Consider the following 16,272-nt stretch of genomic DNA (forward strand, 5'->3'; position numbering starts at 1 on the left):
GGTTAGCGTGCTGCTCAACGAAACTGGCCACGCGAGTTCGACTCCCACCCCTGGCTAAGCATTGGTAGCGAATGTTTGAGCCGGTGCTGGTCGGGGGGTCGAGCGGGAAGGCTTGCATCTTGGATCGGGGGCGGCTTGCAGTTCCGGGAGCGAGCCACTCCGAGCACACGTGTCACGCTGCAGTCGCCAAGGAGGAGGGAGCGGCCTCGGTAGCCCGTGATTATAAACCACTCTTTAATGCCATCAAAAAGTCACGCGTAATGCCACCCCTATTACCGTCATTACGGGGGGAGAATGGCAATGCAAGCTGTGACCTCTCGGGTCAGTTCTGCGGATTTTGCGGAGGTTGGGGTGGAGGGAGGGAGTCGAGGGGAGGGAGGGAGTCGAGGAGAGGGAGGTCCTCAGGGGAGGGTTCTGGGTTGTCCAAGCCTCAGAGGATGGAAAAGTATAACAGATTCTCATGTAAGGTTATAATTTATTCGAGCACATTTAAACTTTATGTATCACTTCCTGCTCTCTTGCGGTCTCACGTTGATGACATCTTAGCTCGTGTAGATTTACATGGCGCGCTGTTCCAAGGCATCGTATCACTCCCCACCTATTTAAGGCCCAAGGCTGGGAGGACACTTTCAGATATCTGGCAACAGCCTAACGTTACCGGCTGCAACTACCATTGACATGTCGTTATGTGTTGAATGCTCGTGGGTCGCTCTTCCAACGCACCGCTGACGCAGTTTTAATTTTGCTTGCTTGTTCATCTCCTCGGGTGGAGGAGGGTGCACAACACACGATCGCACTCGCGCGATCTGATCCAATGGGCGACGATGATTCAAGGGTGTTATTGGTCGCGAAAGGCTGCGTTGTGTGACGTTTTCTGGAAGCTGGCAGGCGCGCCCACTCTGGGCGTCTGCCCCGTGTGCAAGAGATGATCCAGAGAGAGAATCGGAACTGCCTCTATAGTGGCTTGAAGGGCCGACGTGTGAACGCATTACATACAACACACACGTACATTGCCGGCGAATGACCTCCCCTCGTCCATACATACCGCTTGGTATGTATGTCCAGTATGTTGAATTTCTTTCGCATTGTACGTAGCCAGCCATGCTAAGTGTGGGAACCAGACACAGTGCAGATACCACTCGGCCACCGATGTTAGCCGTGGGCCGGTGGTCGAACCCAGGCTGTGCCGAGTTCATAGCCCGGTGCGCTATCGACCCCGGTGAACCCATTACTTACAACGTATGCGGATATAAAAAAAAAACCAACAGCAACTGCCACAGCTGCTTACTCGCGATGCAAAGCTCTGCGTCGCGAGCTTAAGAATCAACCGATGAATTGGTTCGTCGTTCGGCTCTCGGCATTATCCCCACATCGGCCGCGCAACGCTGTGCGGCAAGCTGCTTAACCTGTCACTCCACTATCCACACAGGTCCGAGTCTTCTTGGCCACGCTCCCTCCCGGTGTCTGCTTGCGATTCCTGGCCGAATGTTCACCCTCCTCCCGCACCAGGTTAACCCGGCACCCGGTTCGGTTACTGACGTAGGCCGTGAGCGGGAAATTCCCGGCCCATGTTGCCGGGTTTGTAGCGCAGTCCCGAATAACCACTGCGCTACCGCTACCCACCCCAAAGACAAAGGTCACCCGTTTCGCCTTTAACAGACTGTTGGGGCAAGTGCTGTTAGCGAGCACCTGCGAAGGCCAACACGGCACACGAGGGGGTGGCTGGCACCCGGCCGCCTTTGTCTCCCTAGTGGCGATGTTCACACACCGCACCAGGTACTCATTTGGGGCTGAGTCGAACTAGGGGAGGCCCATAACCAGTTCAGTTTATCGTCGCTGGTGTTGGCTGTCGCCGGGTTCGTAGCGCAGCGTAGCGCTAACCGCTACACCACCACTCCCCACACACACACGTGTGCACACGCCCCATTTGCTGACCAAGCCCCGCACCCTCGTGATTGGTGCTCGCCCCCCCCCCCCCTCCTAATTGGCGTGCAGAGCGTCGCGCCAAGCGGGGGTTAACGCTGCCCCCCCCCCCTCCCCAACCCACCCACCACCGCGGCAGCGAAGCCTCTGCGGCGATTGCGGAGGCAGAGCACGCGCGGCTCGAATGCCGCTGCACTTGCCCCGTCACGCGCCGCCGGCACCTCCACAACCCCGGCGTCACACCGCGCTCGCCGCCACCGCAGCGGCCGACCGCGGAGCGTCGGTTTGGGCGGTGCGCCAAGCGGTGTGCATCGTCGCGTCTCGCATACGACGCGTTTGAAAGGGCGCCCCCAGCAACAGCTGGGGGCGCCTGGCCCTGCGAGCGGGCATCGGTCTCCTGCCGGCCGGTGGGGCGACGATTGCCGCCGCGTGGCCTAGCCCGGGGCACCCCCAGCGGCCGCGGTTCCCGTGTGGCACGAGGTGGCACGTCGGCGCCAGGCCCGTGAGAGGGCACGAGTCTCCCGATTGCTGCGGTGCGTGTAATCCCGACGGAGTCATTTACCGTGCGATCTTTCGACCGTGACGCCGGCACACAATGGCCTATTCGAGTCAGAACGCCCGCTGCGTGGCAGACGTGTGGCGTGTCACGGTTAACACGACGCAACCGCAGTGATCGCCGGGGCTGCCCGCCTAAGCGGAACCGCGAACCTCGGCAACAAGCGGCGAGCGGCCTAAGTGATCGGCGCCACCGCGCCGTAAACCCCGGGAGCCCGAGTTAGATTCCCGGCCACGACCGTGACATCGCATTCCCTCGGTTGACTCGGCCGTAAAATAAGTACCCTGGTGCGGTGTGTAAAGGCAAAGCACTGGGGAGACAAAGGCGGCCGGGTGTGGTGTTGCCCACCGACCCCGTCGTGCGCTGTGCCGGCCTTCAGCACTTGCCCCAACAATCGGTTGAAGGTTATCCCGGGGGATCTTTGTCTTTGTGGTTATGCGAGTGTGCAGACTTGCACGAGCTGTGTTCCACGTGGAGGATTGTGTGCGTGGCATTGAGAATTCGGTACTGTGTGTGTAACGCAGTAACGCACGATGTTACATTGTGTTACACGCGTTCATTGCTGTGTGTACAACACTGTCGAGGCTACACGGGGGTGCGGGAGGGGGGATCTTTTTATCTTTCTCTTTGTACATCAATGCATCTGCCAGTAATCTCGGTCAGCAGCGGCCCTTCGACATTTCACATGGCCTCAAAGTGCACCGAGCCTGGCACAAGCACGGCTGGTGACGTCACCTCCACTTGGTGGCGAACGGCGGCCGTCATTGTACGGCCGTCAGTGCCGTGTGTGCGCGTTTGTGTGCAAGGGGGCCGTGTGGGGAAACCTTGTGTGTGTGTGTGTGTTTAAAGGGCCGTGTGGGGAACCCGTGAGTGTGAGCGTGTGTGTGCTTGTGAGCGTGTGTGTAAAGGGCCGTGTGGGGAACCCGTGTGTGTGTGCGTGAGTGTGTGCTTGTGAGCGTGTGTGTGTGTAAAGGGCCGTGTGGGGAACCCGTGTGCGTGAGTGTGCGTGTGTGTGTAAAGAGCCGTGTGGGGAAACCTTGTGTGAGCGTGTGTGTGAGCGTGTGTGTGTAAAGGGCCGTGTGGGGAACCCGTGTGCGTGAGTGTGTGCGTGTGAGCGTGTGTGTGTGCAAGGGGGCCGTGTGGGGAACCCGTGTGTGTGTGTGTGTGCGTGTGAGCGTGTGTGTGTGCAAGGGGGCCGTGTGGGGAAACCTTGTGTGAGTGCGTGCGTGCGCGTGTGTGTAAGGGGTCCCACTGGGGAGACCAAGGCGGCTCGGGGCGTTGTGCTTTCCCCGCATCTCCACCCTGAGTGATGGTAATGACCAAAATGGGCGCTCGCTCACGGCGTGTAAACCCCCCCCCCCAAACAGTTAGCGATAGGCAGACACGGCGGGGGGGGGGGGGGCGCTGCACCGTGCCACCCAAGCCAGGGGATGAAAGGCCGAGAGTGTCGACATTGGCGAATGCGAAGTGGCCGCCGCATTGAGTTCCGGCTGAGAGACGTAGCGCCGATGCGCGTCGTGCGGCCGCTTCGTCCGTCCCTGCCGCGAGCGGGGAGGCTCCCCCTCTTCCCCCCCAGCCGTCCGTGCTGTGTAGGCTGCCAACACAGCACGGAACGGTGCGAATGAAGAGCACTCCTCGGACTGCGGTGCCCCCCCCCCCCCCCGCCTGCCTTTTCCTCCCAACTGTTCGACTGGCCGGCCATCTGCGTAACCACCCAGTCGCTCGGCAGTTTGGCCATCGACCCAGCCACCTACATGGACATCAGCCCAGCCACCTACATAGACATTAACCCAGCCACCCATCAACCCAGCCACCCATCAACCCAGCCACCCATCAACCCAGCCACCCATCAACCCAGCCACCCATCAACCCAGCCACTTGCATCGACATCAACCCAGCCACTTGCATCGACATCAACCCAGCCACTTACATAGATATCAACCCAGCCACCTACATAGACATCAACCCAGCCACCTACATAGACACCATCACCTATATACACCTCTATCCAGCCACACAGCCTCCGATGTATAAATCTTCCCAGCAATATAAAATGCCGTCTACCCAGACACCCAGCCATCTACTGAGCCACTGAGCCACATAACCCACCTATATAGCCATCTGCCCCCGCCACTCTCTGAAATAAATACTCCCAATTTTTTGTTTGTTCTAGCGTCGTAACAATCGGTCGCCTTCAAAACGCCTCCTCGTGTAAATCTGCGCGGGGTTTTCACCGTCGCGTTGGTCCGCTGCCGGCGCGGCGCGGTAACGGAACCACCCCGCCCGCCGTCATCTCCCTTGCACCCCGTGATGGCGTGGACGCCGGAATCCATCGGGGGACACTCGCGGAGCCTCCGCGCGCGCGTTGGCACGTGACTCTGCGTGGCGCGCGTTGGCACGTGACTCCCTCCATCGATCGTGCGGCCCGCCAGACGACACCGTCGACAAATTCTGCTCCGCATGGCCCACCCACGCTCGGCCGGGTCACGTTGGCCTCCGTCGGTGGCCGTATTTTTGGAGGTTGCCTTCCCAGTTGCCCGCTGAGGGCGAGCGAGCGGTCCGATTTCCCCTTTGGGCTTGGCTTCAGCGCGGCCGAATTCTGATCGCTTGGCCCCGGCGACAGTTCGACGGCCAAACGGCCGCCCTCGAAAAAAAAATTGGCGCAGTTCATCAGCGTTCTCGCCGAGATTGGCTCGGTCACGGGAGACCGCCCACTCACTCCGGGCGTTGACATTTCCTCGACCGGTTAGATCTGTGGGTCCCCCGGGAGCGCCCGCCCCCCCCCCCCCACATCTCGCTTGAATAAGCCGCCGCGCCACAAATGACTTAATATATTTTTATCAGAAGTTCCCCGAGTGGCATTGGTCACCCTAACGAGCGTCTAAATGACCCATCGATCGCGCGCGTGCGAGCGCCTCGTGGAGAGATAGCGCAACGGCCGCCCCCCCCCCCCCCCACACTTCGCACTCCCCCCCCCACCCACCGAATGTGACGGGGGGGGGTGGGGGGGGTGGGGGTTTCTCTCTCTTTTGCGACGTCCCTCTCAATTACTCTCGCACTGTCGTCGCATTGGGCGAAGATTTTATCGGCGGCGATGGATGAACTCGACCGCCCGTCCCCTGACCCCCCCCCCCCTCCCTCTTACCCCGTGATTGTGTTTACCCTCCCCCCGCTCGCCCCCCTCGATCCAGATCGCACGCAAGCGGGGCAAGGCCAAGGGGGGGTTCAAGAGCCCCCACTCGACCCACGCGCGCCCCTCGCTCAAGCACGTGCTGCTCATGCCGCTCTCGCAGGTCAAGAAGGTGATGGACATCTACGAGACGGACGGTGAGTGCCTCGCCAGCTCGTGTGCCGTCGTGTGCTGCCGTGCTCCACCGTGTGTCCACGTGCTCCACCGTGTGTCCACGTGCTCCACCGTGTGTCCACGTGCTCCACCGTATGTCCGTGTGCTCCACCGTGTGTCCGTGTGCTCCACCGTGTGTCCGCGTGCTCCACCGTGTGTCCGCGTGCTCCACCGTGTGTCCACGTGCTCCACCGTGTGTCCGTGTGCTCCACCGTGTGTCCGCGTGCTCCACCGTGCTCCACCGTGTGTCCGCGTGCTCCACCGTGTGTCCACGTGCTCCACCGTGTGTCCACGTGCTCCACCGTGTGTCCGTGTGCTCCACCGTATGTCCGTGTGCTCCACCGTGTGTCCGTGTGCTCCACCGTGTGTCCGCGTGCTCCACCGTGTGTCCGCGTGCTCCACCGTGTGTCCGCGTGCTCCACCGTGTGTCCGCGTGCTCCACCGTGCTCCACCGTGTGTCCGCGTGCTCCACCGTGTGTCCGCGTGCTCCACCGTGTGTCCACGTGCTCCACCGTGTGTCCGCGTGCTCCACCGTGTGTCCACGTGCTCCACCGTGTGTCCACGTGCTCCACCGTGTGTCCGCGTGCTCCACCGTGTGTCCGCGTGCTCCACCGTGTGTCCGCGTGCTCCACCGTGTGTCCGTGTGCTTCACCGTGCGCCACCACGTGTCACCGTGTGCCGCAGTGGCTTGGTGTGCTGTGTGCGGCGGTGCGCGTGCGTGTGTGTGTGAGCGGTGTAAAATGTGTGTGTGTGTGTGTGAGAGGTGTAAAGTGTGCGTGTGTGTGTGCAGTGCTGGGGGGAGTGGTGGTGCAGTGGTTCGCGCACTGCACTTCAAACCCGGCAACGCGAGCTCCAATCCCACTCACGATAAAATAACACTGGGTCTCCCCAGTATGTATGTTGAACTTCTTTCGCACCGTTCCCTAGGTCGACTCGGCCTCAAATGAGTACCTGGTGCGATGTGTAAACATCGCCACTGGGGAGACAAAGGCGGCCGGGCGTGGTGTTGGCCACTCGCCCCCTCGTGTGCCGTGCCGGCCTTTATAGTAACTCGCTAACAGCACTTGCCCTAACAGTCTGTTAAGGCTGCACGGGGGATTTTTGTCTTTTTGTGTGCGATGACCTATGCGGTTGAGCTGTGTGTGTTTGGGCTTGCAGGAGAAACTTGTCGGTGTGTGTGCAAGCAGCCGTGCTTGCAAGTGCGTGCGTGCGTTCAGGGGCATGTGGGCGAGTCCGTGGGTGTGCGCGTCCATCTGTCTGTCTCCCTGCCACCCCGCCCCCGCGTCCGTGTCTCCTGACATCTCGCTATCGAACGAGATAAATGAGCGCGGTCCCGATCCTCCTCTCGCCCCGCCCCCTCTTCGGCGTCCCTCGCCACCGCCGGGCAGGCAGCGACGTTCCACGCTCCTCCGCCGTCGAACGCGGCGACGTTAACCCCGACGCCGCAGCCGGCACGCTCTCGGCACCGCATCCCACGGCGAGCGCCGGGTCGCGCCGCCTTCACCCGCCGACGTGAAGGTCGCCGGCGCGCGGCAATTTGCGAAAGATTACCGTTTAATCTCCTGGGGTGGCGGCGCGGTGGCCCCGGTGTGAAATTGTTGAGGGGTGGCAGTGGTGGGGAGGAGGAGGGGGTTTGGGTGGTGTGCTCCGAGGAGTTGGGGGGTACGGGAGGTGAGGCCGGGCTGGGCTGGGGTGGGGGGGGGGTTGTTGTTGTGGCGGCGGTGGTTCACGCGCAGGGAGGAGGTGGAATCGCCGCGCGTGGCGTCGTCGCTACGCGCGGCGATTTGGAACGCCGGACTGCTGGCTGCGCTCCGATGCAGTTGGGACACTCGGCGCCAGCTCTTCTTCTAGCGCACAGCCGTATCGCGAAGGGAAGGCGCTGCAGCGTCGCACAGGCGGCTGTTGCCTGCCGGCAGGGAGCAGCGTCGCTGCACGTGGCGCCGGAGAACACCGCGCGTGGCGCCGGAGAACGCCACGCGCGGTCCAGACGCGTCGCGGTGCCGGTCGGGAGGACCGAGGTGGGCTCGGGACGGAGTGGGGGAGGGGCGACGGCCGGCGGTCGAACCTCACGTGGGAACGGCGGGGGGGGGAGCTGCATGGGTTGCCGCGTCGCTCGACCGTGAGACGTGGCGACGGCTTGACAGCGGGGTCGGGGAGGGGTTGGTGGGCGGCCTTCATCCAGCAGTCGATAGATGGGGTCCGGTTACAATAACGCATCGCAGGCGACACCTTCTGTCACGCGCCCCTGCGCGTGGATTTTAAAGTCCACCGACCCTCGAGTGAGCCACGCGCGTCGATCGGTTTCCATTCGACGAATCCTAAATCGGCGGCGTTCCACAAATCCCCGACCTCGCTCCGTATTCCCACACCTCACCCCCCCCCCCCCCCCCACCGCGTGCCAAGGCTCCCTATTCAGGGGCCCACAGCAGCGCCGTCGATGACAAGTTATTCCTTTTGGCGTGCCGGGCGCGGAAAGCGCATTTATATATTTATTTCAACTAATCGAAACTTAGCGCGTCCTTGCGGGGGGGGGGGGGGGCGGGGGGCGGTCGGAGGGTCGGCGGCGGCGGTGGCGGCGCCCGGATTAACGAGCGCGCCGCGGTTACGGCACATCGACATGCGGCGCACGGTGCCGCCCGCTCGCCCTGCCGGCGTCCGGCGGAGTAAAGCGCTGACGCGGCCGTCTGGGCAATCGAGGAACTGTCGCTCGTGCGCGAGAACACTCCGCCGTGGAGGCTGGCAGCGCAATTCCCTGCCGCGGCGCAGCAAGCGTTTGTAGGGCGCTTCGAAAAAACGTTGACGCTTCGGAGAATTCGCAACGACGCCGCGGGAAACGTGCCCCCCCCCCCCCCCCCCGGGCTCTGCAGACCACCTGGAGAAGATTCCAGAGGGCATGCGTTGACAGTGATGGCGATCAAGTGGGAGACTCTGACTTTCTGAAGCTATTAAAATACATTTGTAATGTTACAGCGTACTATCCATTCCTCTACCATTTAAAACGATCGTCCCATATAAGCGTTAAAAAAACATTTTTTGAAGCGCCCTGTATTTTTCTTCTTTGGTTCTTTCGGTAAAGTCACGTAGAATGAGAATAAAATAATAAATTGATAAAATAAAATAACACAATAATATTCTCACGACGTTTCGGCCACAACACAAGCAGCCTTCATCAGGTGAAGGGATTTCGCCCTGTATTTTTTAAAACTCCGCTCGCGACTCGTGCGAGAGGACGGTCCTGCCGGCCTCCACAGCTGCTGTGTGCAGTTGAGAAATCTTTCGGGCGATTCTTTTTAAAGATCGTTTTCAGCAGCGGGATTCATGGCGACGAATTACCTGTTCAAAATTGCACCTTTTCGTTTTTGTTTCGGCTACGCGGAGGAAAGCGGAGAACCCGTTAGAAACCCAGGCGGAAAGGCGAGTCCGGGTCGGGAATCGAACCCAGGCCCCCCCCCGTCCCTGCTATGGGGTGCCAGGGTTAGCGCTGCGCCCGCCCCCTACCCTCCAATTTATTATTGGCTCCGCGGGTCCCGCTTCCTACAGTGAACGCGACACGCAGGCTGTTTGTGGATGTGATCGGACTAACAGACGAGGTCTGGCTGGTGTGCGTGGAGCTTGAGTGCCGTTGCGGTGTGTGGGGGGGGAGAGGCACCATCCTTCGACGTGTGTAGGGGTTGCGGTGTGTGCAGTGGTTGCGGTGCACGATGTGTGTAGGGCTGACTGTGTGCAGTAGTTATAGTGCATGATGTGTGTGTAGTGGTTACGGTGTGCGCGGTGTGTAGTGGTTCAGGTGTGCGCAGTGTGTGTGGTGATCACAGTGTGTAGGGGTTACCGTGCGTGCAGTGGTTATGGAACGCGGTGTGTGTGTGTCGTGGTTACGGTGCGCCGTGTGTATGTGGTGGTTGCGGTGTGTGTGTGTGGTGGTTACGGTGCGCCGTGTGTGTGTGTCGTGGTTACGGTGTGTAGGGGTTACTGTGTATGTAGGGGTTACGGAGCCTTCGCTCCGTGTTTTCAATCAAAGGCAGCGACGCGCGCTCACACGGCGATTCCCCAGCGAGCGGACACGGGCCCCGACTGCCAAACACGCGGCTCGCTTGCTCGGCCAGCTCGACCCCTTGCTCATCCCCGCTCGCCCCCTCTCGCCTTCTCGTCCCGCTCGCCCGCTTGCTCGCCCCGCTCGCCCCCTCGCCCCGCTCACCCCTTTCGCCCGCTCGCCTCGCTCGTCCCCCTCGCCCTGCTTACCCCGCAGGACGCGGTGCTCACCGACCGGGCCAGTGGCGGCGGTGGTGGAGGGGTTAATGGCGTTTGGGAGGGGGGGGGGGGGGGAGCGCTAACGACATGCATGGGCTGTGGCAACTCGCTGCAGCGGCTGACATGGAGCTAATGCAGAGTGTCGACACGGCTTGGCAAGCACAGGCAGCCCCAAGACACGTGGCGTGTGTGTGTTTAATGTGTGGTGTGTGTGAATGTGTGATGTGTATGGGGAGCGGTGGTGTAGCGGTTAGCGCGCTGCGCTACGGACCTGGCGACCCGGGTTCGATTCCCGCTCACGGCCAACAGCAGATGACGATTATCTGAACCGGTCCCGAGCCTCCCCTAGGTCGACTCAGACTAAAATTAGTACCTGGTGCAGTGTGTAAACATCGCCACTAGGGAGACAAAGGCGGCCGGGCGTGGTGTTGGCCACCCACCCCCTCGTGTGCCGTGCCGGCCTTCATAGGTGCTCGCTAACAGCACTTGCCCCAACAGTCTGTGAAGGCTACATGGGGGATCTTTCTCTGTATATGGTTGTACATTTATCACGTGGTTTAGTGGTAGTTTAATTGAAGGTGGAGGGGTTGCCAGCCCCTCGCAAACATCCAGAGCCCCCAGTAGGAGGCTGCTAGACTTTTGTGCAGCCCATGGGCTTGTAATTACCAACACGCTGTTCCGGCATCGGCGCATCCACACAACATCATGGATGCATGCCGGGTCCAAGCAAGAACATCTGATGGGCTACATAGTGATGGAACAGCGGATGCGGGCCCATGTCCTTGACAATCAGGACCTACCCTGGAGCTGATCTGTCCACTGACCATCGATTTGTCATCTGTAAGATGCGCCTGCCATTATTTCACTCCGGTGGTGGGTGTACACCCAGGACCCCATTCAAACCCACAGTGGTCTTGGTCTCAGCTAGCTGATGAAAGTTGCAAGCGAAAATTTCATCATCGCTTGCAGCTGGGGTTGGCATTGTCCCTCCCCCCTCTCCTCCTTATGATGCCGAGGGAGAATGGGAGAGGTTTAGGACTGTGGCTCATGCAGCTGCAATGGCAGCTTTGGGTACACGGTTCAAACCTCCCCAGAGACCCTGGCTGACAGAGGATGTGTTCTGGCTAGCTGACAAAAAGCGACAGGACCACTCACCGTCGACAGCATCCCACGTCAGAGAATGAGGAGGCTTACCACAGCCTTCGCTCGGAGGTTCGGAGAGCCGTGCGGCGCTGCAAGGATTGGTGGTGGCCGCGGGTTGCTGAAGAGATGGAGTCTGCCTCAGTAGCCCGCAAGCACAAATCGCTCTTTAGCCCCATCAAAAAAGTAACTTGCAGCGCTACACCTTTCTTTAGGGCAGAGAAAGGTGATCCGATCTCCGACCCCCATGAAGAGGTTTGCTGATTTGCTGAGGATTTCTGTGAGGTATTGGGGGAGGGGAAATCCCTCGGCCTGGAAAACATCGTGGGGCAAAGTGGGGATGACCCTGCTGAGGCTGCCGTGCCTCAAATATTGGAAGAAGTAGTCACCCCCTGTGAGTGGCTATTTGAAGTGCCATCTGTTGAAGTAGAGAAAGTGATCCAGTCTTAGACCAGGAAAAGCGCCGGGCAGAGATGATCTCCCAAGTGAAATGCTGAGGAAGGGTAGCATTTGTGTGCAGGCTGCCCTTTATGATATCATAGTAACAGTCTGGACCACTGGACAGGTTCCGCAGGATTGAAAATGATTCCCTGGTAGTTCCTCTCTTTAAGAAGGGGGACCGCACAGACTGTAACAACTACAGGGGCATCTCCCTCCTCAGTGTGCCAGGAAAGGTCCTGGCAAGGATTATTCAACATTGCTTTGCTAGGCACGCTGAGGAGAGGCTTTCGGATCCCCAATGTGGTTTCAGGCCAGGGCAGTCTTTTCTGTCCGTCTGCTACAGCAGAGGTGTAGGGAATTCCAACAAGACCTATATCTCTGCTTTATTGACCTGGTCAAGGCCTATGATACCATCAATAGACCTAGGCTCTGGGTTATTCTCCGTGCTTTCGGAGTCCCTGACTCTCTGCTCACAATCATTAAGGACCTTCATGATGGTGGGCAGGTGATACTACACGGCCAGGAGTTGGAGCCATTCCCTGTTCGATGGCTGTACCAGAGGAATTTCCATCTGGTACAGACACAATAGGAGGCTGATCGATGCCCGGGTGTGGTCAAGGGATGGCTTCCTATTGGTCAACCATGTTATGTATGGTGATGATCTGGTGATGACTGCTGAAAGCACTGCTGCTGAACCTGGAACGTACCCCTATGATGTGGGGCCTTACCATCAGCCCCACCAAGTGGAAGCTACCTGGTCTCGTCGCTCCACACGAAGCTTCAGGTCTTCTCGGCCACGGTCATGCCCTCCCCCCTCTATGCTTGTGAAACGTGGACCCCCCTAATGGATCATCTTCGCCGGTTAGAAACATTTAGGCTGGCCTGCCTACGATCCATCCTGGGTTTAACCAGGCTGGATAGTGTGAGGAGCTCACAAATCCTTGAAAGATCTGGATAAAGTCCCATCGGTGAGCTTCTCCAGCAGGCAAGGCTGCGTTGTCTGGGTCATGTAGCCTGCATGCCCAGCCACCGCATGCCGAAACAGCTTTTGTTTGGATAGAGGCGGCTAAACGAGCGTGGCACGGGCTAGAGAAGAGCTGGAGTGATGTGGTACAGGAGGACGTGGAGCTGAGTGAACTTGCCGATGACTGGTACCAGCAGTGTCAAGATCGGCCTCTGTGGAGGAGGCTCATGAAGGACGTTGCTGAGCAGTTTGAGGCAGTCGCCCTCCAGTAACAAAGGAGGGCGGAGGAGCAACGCTCACAACAACGGACGGAGCGCCGGTTGGCTAAAATACAGCAAGTTGGCACAGTAGGGGGCACAGGTGGTGCATCGGCCAGTCATCTCAGTCAGTCAACCCATGGCACCTGGGTCTGTCCCGTGACCTCCTGCCAGCGGGCGTTCGACACTTCACGTGGCCTCAAGGTGCACATAGCCTGGTACAAGCGACGTGGTAACGTCACCGTGACTTAGTGGCGAATGGCGGTTGTTGTGTATGGTTAATGTGTGGTGTGTGTGTGTGGTGCTTGTTTACTGTGTGTGTGTGGTGCTTGTTTACTGTGTGTGTGTGGTGCTTGTTTACTGTGTGTGTGTGGTGCTTGTTTACTGTGTGTGTGGTGCTTGTTTACTGTGTGTGTGTGTGGTGCTTGTTTACTGTGTGTGTGTGTGTGGTGCTTGTTTACTGTGTGTGTGTGTGTGGTGCTTGTTTACTGTGTGTGTGTGTGTGGTGCTTGTTTACTGTGTGTGTGTGGTGCTTGTTTACTGTGTGTGTATGTGTGTGGTGCTTGTTTACTGTGTGTGTATGTGTGTGGTGCTTGTTTACTGTGTGTGTATGTGTGTGGTGCTTGTTTACTGTGTATGTGTGTGTGGTGCTTGTTTACTGTGTGTGTGTGTGGTGCTTGTTTACTGTGTGTGTGTGTGCGCATGTATATGTATGTGTGTGCGCATGTATATGCATGTGTGTGCGCATGTATATGCTTGTGTGTTTGATATATCCGGTGTGTATGTCTGTGAATGATGCGGATGTCTGCGAGTGTCTCCGTATGAGCGCAGCTTGCTGAGGTTGGTAGCCCAGATCCCGCTCGGATATCTCTTGGCACCGATGGTGGCCGTGCTTGGTGTTCTAGCGCTGACCGCTCCATCCCTTGTGGCGAGTGTGACCGTCCTCAAGGCGGCCAGGAATGGTTCCGGGCCAACCACCACCACCCTCGCCACGTGCCGTGCGAGACTGAACAGATTGTCGATTACAGCGCTTACTCCAGGGTCTGTGTGTGCGTGTGTGCGCGCGTGTGTTTAGTGTGTACGTGACTTGAGCGCGCGATTTGAGCAACGCGCGTGTTTAATGCGCGAGCGTGTGATGTGTGAGCGTGTGATGCGTTTGGTCCACGTGTGGGATGCGGATGTGATGCGAGCGTGTAAGGTGTGTGATATGAGTTGCTGTGATGTGTGTGGTGGGTGTACGTGACGTGCGTGTGGGATGGTGTGACGGATTTGTGTGTAGTGTGTACATTTATCGTTCATTTCAGTCGTTTAACCCATGGCACCTGGGCCTGTCCCATGATCTGCCGGTGAGCCTTCGATACTTCGTGGCCTTAAAGTGCACCTAGCCTGGCACAAACGCACTGGTTACGTCACCGCCGCATAGTAGCGAATGGCGGCTGTTATTATGCAATTCATGTGTGTAGTGATGTGTGTCGTTTGCTTGTGATGTGATGTGTGTGTATCATGCGAGTGTGATGTGTTTGTAGTGTGTGGTAACGTGATCCTGTGTTATGTGTGGCAGGGAGTGGTGGCGCAGTGGTTCACGCACTGCACATCGGTGACAAATATCTGAACCCGTCCTGGGCCCTACCCTAGGTAGACTCAGTCTAAAATTAGTACCCAATGCGCTGGAAACGGTCGTGGTGCTGGCCACCCACCCCCTCGTGCGCCGTGCTGGCCTTCATAGGTGCTGCTCGCGAACAGCACTTGCCCCAACAGTCTGTTAAGGCTACACGGGGGATCTTTGTGGGTTGTGTCATGGATGAGTGGTGTAATCTCGATGGCGTGTAGGGTGCGCGCGATGTGAACACACCTTTTTTGGTTCTTTCGGTAAAGTCACATAGAATGAGAATAAAATAATAAATTGATAAAATAAAATAACACAATAATATTCTCACGACGTTTCGGCCACAACAAAAGCGGCCTTCGTCAGGTGAAGGGACGAGACTGTCTGGTAGGACAGCGCTGTCCTGATGCTGTGTTATGTGTGGCAGGGAGTGGTGGCGCAGTGGTTCGCGCACTGCACATCGGTGACAAGTATCTGAACCCGTCCTGGGCCTACCCTAGGTCGATGGAGGACAGTGCTATCCTCCAGACAGTCTCGTCCCTTCACCTGATGAAGGCCACTTGTGTTGTGGCCGAAACGTCGTGAGAATATTATTGTGTTATTTTCTTTTATCAATTTATTATTTTATTCTCATTCTACGTGACTTTACCGAAAGAACCAAAGAAGACGAATCCTTACAGTCACGAAAGCTTTAAATCGAAAGTGAACACGCCTTTTGAGTGTATTGTGCGTGGTGCATGCGATAAGCAATGCAATGCTTGCTGTGGCGATGCACGTGTGGCCGATGAGTTTGCGCGACGTGTGCGAGCTGCGATGTTAATGAATGCATGTGTCTGTGGTGTGTTAGGGCGCGGCAGGGTGGCGCAGTCGGGTAACACTCTTGACTCGCAGCAAGAAGGGCCTGAGTTTGATTGCCGACTCGGGGCCCCTAAATGCGTGGCGGGAGTACGTCCTCTCGCTATTCCTCTTCTGTTCAGCATGGGGTTTCCTCGAGGGTCTTCGCTTTCCCCCCCCCGTGGCTACAAAGAACAAACGATGCAGCGTGACCGGTATTGGTCAAAACATCCCAACGCTCAAAGAAGTTTTGTGTGAGCGATATGTGCGTGATGTGATGTGTAGGATGTGATGTGTGTGATGTGTATGATATTATTTGTTTGATTTGATCGACGTGGTGTCGGTGGACGTGATGCGAGTCGTGTCTGTGCTGTGCGAGATCTGACTTGATGTGTGCGGTCTCTTTTATTATTTTCTTTCTGCTTTGTTTACCCACAAAGGCCTCGCCGGAGTCTCAAGACTCATTTAAAGGGAGGGTCATGCCAAGTTTTCGCATTGGGGAAAAGGGTGGTGGGGTGATGTTCCTGCTGCACCATCCCAGTTGAGTCATTTGCAGGTCATTTTGTTCAGCATTGGGGTGTTTTGACCAAATGCCGAGAGACTCCACGCACACAAACTCCACTTATCACTCACACACTCACTACAGAACAAGGGTAGAACACACAAACTCCACTCACTCACACACTCACTACAGAACAAGGGTAGAACACACAAACTCCACTCACTCACACACTCACTACAGAACAAGGGTAGAACACACAAACTCCACACTCATACACTGACTACAGAACAGGGGTAGAACACACAAACTCCACTCACTCACACACTCACTGCATAACATGTGTAGAGAACACACAAACTCCACTCACTCACACACTCACTACAGAACAGGGGTAGAACACACAAACTCCACGCACTCACACACTCACTGCATAACATGTGTAGAGAACACACAAACTC

At 57.9% G+C, this 16,272-nt stretch overlaps 1 protein-coding gene across 3 annotated transcripts in view; it reads left to right on the forward strand.

The window, feature by feature from the left end:
* Positions 1–16,272, forward strand: part of ECT2 (epithelial cell transforming 2) — an 85,961-nt gene that overhangs the window by 37,380 nt on the left and 32,309 nt on the right. For all 3 annotated transcript variants that reach the window (XM_076052367.1, XM_076052368.1, XM_032975179.2), the window contains one exon: positions 5,671–5,806. In XM_076052367.1, the coding sequence (XP_075908482.1) occupies positions 5,671–5,806 (136 nt within the window). The remainder of the gene's footprint in view (positions 1–5,670; positions 5,807–16,272) is intronic.

This window comes from Petromyzon marinus, chromosome 55 (genome assembly GCF_048934315.1).
Source record: "Petromyzon marinus isolate PM22_M1 ecotype Great Lakes invasive population chromosome 55, UKy_Petmar_22M1.pri1.0, whole genome shotgun sequence".
Taxonomy (NCBI): Eukaryota; Metazoa; Chordata; class Hyperoartia; order Petromyzontiformes; family Petromyzontidae; genus Petromyzon; species Petromyzon marinus.